This window comes from Centruroides sculpturatus, unplaced genomic scaffold, assembly GCF_000671375.1.
Source record: "Centruroides sculpturatus isolate CEXI.00-Female unplaced genomic scaffold, Cexi_2.0 scaffold1343, whole genome shotgun sequence".
In the NCBI taxonomy this organism is placed as follows: domain Eukaryota; kingdom Metazoa; phylum Arthropoda; class Arachnida; order Scorpiones; family Buthidae; genus Centruroides; species Centruroides sculpturatus.
Window position 1 is genome coordinate 110901 of NW_019385600.1, and position 8332 is coordinate 119232.

The 8332-nt window shown below is 29.6% G+C and overlaps 1 protein-coding gene and 1 long non-coding RNA gene across 2 annotated transcripts in view; both read right to left on the reverse strand.

The window, feature by feature from the left end:
- LOC111640477 (zinc finger protein 271-like) overlaps positions 1-8332 on the reverse strand; it is a 95613-nt gene that overhangs the window by 28372 nt on the left and 58909 nt on the right. The window contains 1 exon segment of the mRNA XM_023386486.1: positions 2778-3181. Coding sequence (XP_023242254.1) covers positions 2778-3181 — 404 coding nt within the window.
- Positions 3148-4845, reverse strand: LOC111640484. The gene is made up of 4 exons (XR_002759282.1): positions 4609-4845; positions 4361-4398; positions 4247-4267; positions 3148-3564 (listed from the first exon to the last, which is right to left on the reverse strand). It is a non-coding gene; the product is annotated as an uncharacterized LOC111640484 (long non-coding RNA).

The window sequence follows — 8332 nt, forward strand, 5'->3', positions numbered from 1 at the left end:
ATAATATTTTCGCTCAACTTTGTTGTAGTCATTACTTATACGGTTGAAGTAATAACACTTCCGAAAAATGTAAAGTTTAAAAATGTAATCAGCTATTATAAAATAAACAATTCTGTCAATATGCTGCGTTTAATAATTTAATATAATAAAATTTTATATAAATTTGTTAATATAATATTATTATATATAATTCTGTAATAAAGTAAAAATTAGTTATTTATTATAAATATGCTTTATGCAAACATACTATAATGTTTATATTTATTTATTATATATTTTTTGATATTATAACTTTAAACTGTATCTTATCTCATTCGTGACGTTAACTGTACTTTATAAGTATTTTCAGTTTATACAGTATAATTTAATATATATAGAGTATGTATTTAATTAAATGTACTGTACTTTATAAAGTTTGATCAATAAAAATAAATAAATATGTATACTTCAATGTTTTCATTTCATATAAAATTTTTACTATCATAGGTATTTACGAAAATACGTTTAATGGTAAAATGTATTTTTCTTTTTACCTTATATGACAACTTGTATAAGTAGAAACACGTATTACCTTTCAGTTTTCAGACTTCATTCAGAAATAACACCGAAAAAATACATAAGACGAGCGTGACATTGTTGAATAGAAATCAATTTTCATCACTTTGCATTTTCTTTTACATTTTACTTCTCTTTTCAGGAACATATAAAGGTCATTCGCAATATCAATTAAAAATCTACGCAAATGTCAGTTAAAAACACAATATTTTAATAAAGTTGGAATCTATGCAATAATAATTCGAAGCGTTTACGTTGTATAACTTCCCGGTAGAACAGATTTCTCTGACTGTTATTTATGTAACTGAAGAAACTAATCGTTAATCATACAGGGATATCACAGTAGTATCGCTAAAGAAAAAGATAAAAGTTGCGGTTGATATCGATATCTCTTTTGCAGAAAAATCCCTGAAAAATCTGCTAATTAACGAGTGAAATCTTTGTTAAGTCGACCCTATACCACAACCGTCACTATCTCCCTACCTTCTCGATTTTTAATCATTAAAAATTAACAGCGTCAATCCTGCCGATAAAATAAATCTCAATGCATAATTTCAATAATTTTCCAGATAATTCGCAGGAGTTATTAAGCTTCAAACAGGTTAAACAAAATCAGTCTTATAGAAATCCACACATACAGATATAATCTATCAGACATTTTTGGTTTTCTCGATTTTTAAAAGTGTCCTCCCTTCAAAAATGTAAAACTATTGCGAGATCATTTTTAGACCGATCGCCATACTTTCTTCTGTTATATATAATTACAAGGAAAGTAATAATTATAGCAAAACTTGGCTAAATTAAATATAAGATAACAAATTCTGTTAATAGCCATGACAGTAATCTTATAACAACAATTCGGTATTATATGTTTAAAGAAGAGAAAGAAAAAACGTGGACAACTGTGGTGTTTGTTTCGAGAATCCTTGGAGAAAGTATACGAAAAAAAAAAGTTTAATTAACGTACTTTTGCAGATAAACTGACATTTGTTACTTTGCGGAGTTTAGGGTCGTATGATGAGATGACCAAAGATTTAATATCGATAATAAATTTAAAACATACTATATCAATACTGCAAGAGAAGATTTTGAAAAATGTTTATATTGATAGAAACGTATGCCGTCGACCATCCACACGCTTCTCGTCCGTAAACAAGAAGTGGTGGCTAAATCATTGTTACCTATTAAAAGATAAGTAGAAGAGAATCGATAAGCCAAAATATAGACCTCAAATTACACAGGAAAACTTATCGAGCAGAGGTAACTTTACGAAAATTAACGATTTCATTTAAAATAATTATTTTTTTCACGCTCTATAATCACAAGTTATAAAACGCATCACACGAAAAAGTAAATAAGTTTTCAAATAAACTTTTACAGTTGATTTTTCTGGCAAAAGAAGCTTGCATGTAATAAATCTTTCACTTCTTTCCTTTGTTTTTCTTTATTTCCACTATTAATTTAAAAAAATGCAGATAACAAAAATTGTTAAGTAAGTCCTCAAGTTTATTACGAACAAATTCAATCTATTTTTACCACTTATGTACCTTAGATTAATTTCTACCAGCTGATCAAGGTTATAGCCCCATCGTGTAGTAAATCGAAAGCCAAGGCTTTCAAATCGCCAATACAAAATTCGTTTCACTTTCAATATCGCCCGAACCAATTTTCATGAAAAATTTTTACTTGTTTTTTACCGTTCATATCGAAATACCAAAGCGAAAATCTAAGAAATAATTGAAATGAAAGAATTTTTTCTTGCCGCATCGTTTCTACATTTCAACTTTTTCTATAAACAATGTCCGAAGTCAGACAGTACAAGGTCTTAAAAATACAAGGAAAATACATTCTCGTTCTAACAACAAACTTTTAAAAATTTCTTTAGGTTAATTTTTAACTTTGACATGTAATGGAATAAAACATTAAATTTCGAAACAGATTCAAAATATCGTTTCATAAAAATAGTACGAAGAATATTTTTATTCTGTATTTTCATAGAAAACAAATGTTACAATTTCGATAAAATAAAAACACTTTATTACAATTCCAAAAGTTCTTTATCACAATAACATTAATAATACAGTATGTTATTATGTTAAGTTTAAAATCAAACAACTTAAATAAAGTTTGAAGAAAAAGAAAAAAATGAATAAACTGTAATCTTCCAAATTAAATCATTCCTTACAAATTTAAAACTTTTAACTATATTTACGTTAATTAATATTCTCTCTGCCACGCCGTTTCATGTGAGAATTTAAATTACATTTGACAGAGAACTTTCGTAAACAATAATCGCACTCAAACGGCTTTTCTCCCGTGTGGATGCGTAGATGTTTTACAAGATTTTCTCTTAGTGTAAAGCTTCGTTGGCAATGATCGCATGTAAAAGGCTTCTCTCCGGTATGAATTTTCTGGTGCGTTTGTAGATGAGCACTTTAAATGAATTTTTTTCCACATAACTGGCAACTGAACGGCCTTTCTCCCGTATGAATCATCTTATGACGTTGCAAGTGGTCCTTCCGAGGGAACCACCGTGATCCCTCGGAAGGACCACTTGCAACGTCATAAGATGATCCTTTGCCACAATTACCACACACAAACTTTCTCTTCTTCGTATTGGCGAAATCTAGGAAACAAAAAATGTTAAACTTCAATTTTCAAAAGTAATCGATCGTATTAATTACTGCAACAAATGCAGAAGTAAACATTTAACAGTATCTTAACAAATAGCACTAAATTTAATCAAACATAAAAAATATTTGTGACGAAAAACTCCACGTTTGCATTTAAAAAAAAAATAGAAAACAAGTGTTTATAACAGTGATTCGCAGCGCATTGACAAAAAATGTTCAATGTTAATTCATCGACACAAATTTCCAGTAAATCTGGAGACAGGTAAGTCGTTTTCATTTGAAGTCCATTTTCTCAGAAGTAAACATTCACTTCCTTCTTCCATTCACTTTTCCCGGAAATTCTTCAGGAGAGATATTGAGTGCTCGGAAGAAACATCTTAAAGAAAAAATGTAGAAATTAAACAATAATTATAAAATAATTCACTAAAATTTTACTTTCAAATTAAAAGAATATTTGAAAAACTTTTAAATTATTAAACAAGAATAAATTTAAATATACAAACGATGTTTTGAAATACTTAAGACGAGCGTTGAAAAATCTGAAAATAAATAAGATTCAATTATTAACGCTTTGATTGATTAGTGAAAATGAAGTGATTTCATCCATTGAGGATTTTCATTATGTTGATACCAAGAGAAATTTCTTTGATTGAAAAGGCACATTTGATCCTACGATTAAGACAAAAAATAAATCAGTTTAGTGATGGAATTAAGACGAGGTTATAGAAAGATGTAAATTATACTTTAATTTAAATTCAGTAAATTTCAATAAATTTAGTGAATTTATTAATCTATTTACTAGATTATCAAACGAGATGAAAAACGTAATTATTAATCGTACGTTAATTGAAATAAACAAATTTTTTACATAAAAAAACCCACGTGGAATGTTCCTGTCGTTCCTTGAATTCAATGTCGTTGTTGTTATCATTTTCGCTTCTTCCAATAAAATTTCTTAATTCTCAAATGACCGNCTTTCAAATTAAAAGAATATTTGAAAAACTTTTAAATTATTAAACAGGAATAAATTTAAATATACAAACGATATTTTGAACTACTTAAGACGAGCGTTGAAAAACCTGAAAAATAAATGAAATTCAATTATTAACGCTTTCATTGATTAGTCAAAATGAAGCGATTCCATCCATTAAGTATTTTTGTTATGTTAATACCAAGAGAAATTTCTTTGATCGAAAAGGCACATTTGATTCTACGATTTAGACAAAAAATAAATCAGTTTAGTGATAAAGTTAAGACAAGGTTACAGGAAAATGTAAACTATATTTTAATCTAAAATTTAAATTCAGTAAATTTAGTGAATTTATTAATCTATTTACGAGATTACCGAACGAAATAAAAAACGTAATTATTAATCGTACGTTAATTGAAATAAACAAATTTTTTACATAAAAAAACCCACGTGGAATGTTCCTGTCGTTCCTTGAATTCAATGTCGTTGTTGTTATCATTTTCGCTTCTTCCAATAAAATTTCTTAATTCTCAAATGACCGAGGTCGACGTTTATACCATATTATAACTAAAATCCAATTCTCCCCTGAAATAAAAGTAGTAAGACTTTACTCACCAATTGCCCTTTACAAATTTAAAAATAACAGTGGCGCCACGTAATATTTAAAAATTAATCTCGTAAACATCGACATCACCTCATCAATTTTATCTTTTTAACATACGTTTGCATTTAAATTTATTATCAGTAACAATGCAAACATTTATTTATTGTTTATTAAAACTTTAATTATTTGTCACCTCTCAACAATTACCGGTGTCATTTTAAATTATGTAAATTAATGTACAGTACGTTTCTAGTTTCTGACAGTTTTACTATTTAATTTCATTTTGTTAAATCCGGAATTTTTACCGAATAGAGCTGTACGAATCAGCTGTCATAAAGTGAAAAATAATGTTTCCTAATCAATAATAAAGTTTGTATTAGTTAATATCCTTTAAAATTTATTATTATGCGACAAAAAATACAAAAATTAACTTACAATACAATTTAATAAGGGGAAACTAAATCATAATGTACGTGATCTTTTAGCTTATGTCCAGTGTGGTTTCTTAATACAGTACACTCCCCTATAAAACGGGTTCCGATAGTTACGATTCCTATAAGACGGGGAAAAAATTGCAACGGTATCCGTAAAAAACGGTAAAAACTCTTATAATTACGTAAAACGTCATCTGGCAGTCGAACTACTTTCCGCTGTCCAGCGCCACGCTAGGAAGAGATTACTATCGTCTGTACAGTATTATACATAAATTATATATGAATTAGGTACTGTATAATTATATATTAACTTAACTTATTGTAACTTTATTATAATTATATATATTTTTTCCTCCGCGTAGCGCCACGCTACGGAGAGTNCTGTTTTCATTTACAGATGGTGAGTGCTTTATACTCCGTTTTCTCATCGGTGGTGCAAGTAACTGGAGTGTTCAGCAAACAGAAATCATGTAATATAGCCTTTCCTCCCAACAATTCCGCATCTAATAGCATTAAATCTGTGTTTTAACGGTTTATCCATTATACGCTACTTCATGTTCGTGTAACTATCTAGTACCGTGTTTCTTAACCTGTGGTCCGTTGACCACTGGTGGTCCCTGAAAGCACCCGAAGTGGTTCGTGAAGTTATCCTAAAATTATTAAATAAATGACGACGAGTTAATGACAACACGCGTTACGTCAAGGTTAGAGCCGATAGCGGAGTGGGCTGGGGTATGGTGTGCGATCAGGAGATATGGAATTTGAAGGCACTAGCAATAAATTTGCATTTGAAAATAAAATCAGTGCGTTTATCGCTAAAATCGACCTATGGATCAGCAAAGTCGAAAAAGAAAAAATTTTTCTGCGTTTGATACATTGAATGCTATTATTGATTGACAGTGTGCTGAGATTAAAGTAGAAATACAAAAGAACATTACATTCCATTTGCAAAGCTTGAAAAATGAATTTAATCGCTATTTTCCTGACTGCAACAACAAAGGTATTCGGAAACTGATTTGCAATCCTTTCATAGTCAACATTTCTGAGGCGCTGTATTAAATACAAGAGTAGTTAATTAAAATGCAACATGATAGTAACTGCAAGGATACATTCGAGACAGGAATTAATCTTAAAGATTGTTGGAGCCAAAAAGCTATTGCTTTCCCTAAAATTCGAGAAATTGGTTTACAGTACCTAACTTTATTCTCAACCACATATTTATGCGAGCAAAGATTCTCAGTGCTTTTTTTAATTAAAAATAAACATCGAAGTTGGTTGGATTCCAGTGCCGACATGCATTTGTTTTGAGTAGCACTGAACCAAGAATTCAGCTGTTGAACCAAGAATTTAGTAGGTAAATAGTATGCAGTCACAAAATTCGCACTAAAATAATATAATTAATGTAACACTTTCACAAATAATATAATACTCTTGGTTCCGAGTAATTTTCTACGTGTTTAATATATAGAACAATCTTATATGAACCTATATTACTGCCAAACAGCTCGTGGTCCATGGCAAGACAAAAATTTTGATAAATGGTCCCTCATTACTAAAAGGTTAAGAACCACTGATCTAGTAGAAGTGAAGAAATATTTTAATGAAAATACAATTAAAGTACTAAATCATTATTTAAAGAAAATCGCACATTATCTACTAGCATAATAAGTAAAATTATATAAATATTTCAGCGTGAACATCGTGGGAGAGACACAACTGAAACTCGTTGTGTCATGTTTTGGGTCATTTTTAATTCGGTAATTCGGATAAAGTAAATCATTACCAGTAATGCTGTTTAGAAAACCTTCACATATTAGATATGCTTACATGTAGAGTACCTCGTTTTCGCTCTATAATAAAATAAACACATTTTAAAAGGCGAAGCACGTCTATTCATTCTGTGAAATCAAATCACATGATAAATTTACAATACTATTTGAGTTCAAATTTCAATTTACCCTGATTTACAATTTTCAATTCGCTAATCGGTTATCGCTATTGATTAATACTTTTAACAGTTTCAAAATTTCAATTTTGAATTTAACAATGTAATAAATATCATAAATGTAATTAAGTTTTAATACAAGTATTTACAAACAACTAAAACTATTTTGTTCTATTGTCTTATGAATAAAAAAATTTGAACAACTGAGTATTGTGTTAACTATTTATCTAATGGTAAGGTTGAATAAATGTTAATGTTAACTATTCTAATTTGAAAATTTTTTAATATAATTATTTCTGTATTTCTTAAAGATTATAAATGTTGAAGAAATACACAAATAAGAATACACTTACATAAGAAACATAATATGATTTATATATTCAGCAATTCCGAATCTCAAATTATATAAATAACATTATTTAATTCAAAGTTTATTATACTTTTTGTATTGAATAATATAAGGTGTTTTTGTTTTCTTCTTACAAAATCATAATACGAAAAAAGGAGGCTTTCTAGGAAGACTTTTATTAATTAAACTTTATAAGGTCAGTGCATAGACACCATCAAGCAATCGTGGGCTGAAAAAGCACTCCACGGCAGGCGTCCTTATCACCTCACCCAGAATTTTGTTGACAAAACTGCGTCAAACAGCTGGTTAGCTCGGGGATGCCTCTTTGGGGAAACGGAAGGATTCATCATTAACATAAAGGATCAGGTTATAAATACTAAAAACTACAGAAAACACATACTCAAAGATACAACAATGACAGATGCAGAAAACGTTACCTCATGCCAGAAACAATACAACGCATCACTTCTGGTTGAGAGCTCTTGGCACAGACAGATTATTTACAAAAAGATAATCAAGCAGCAAATATAATACACCAAGAAATTGCAAACAAACACAAATTGGTAGTCATCCACGACCCAAATTACAAATACATTCCACAGACAGTATTATAAAACAACCCGCATAAAATGTACTACAACAGATCAATAATCACAGATAAAACAATTTACGACAACAGACCAGACATGTGTGATGTCTGGTCTGTTGTCGTAAATTGTCTGGTCTGTTGTCGTAAATTGTCTGGTCTGTTGTCGTAAATTGTCTGGTCTGTGGTCGTAAATTGTTGTGACAACAGACCAGACATGTGTGATGTCTGGTCTGTTGTGGTAAATTGTTTTACC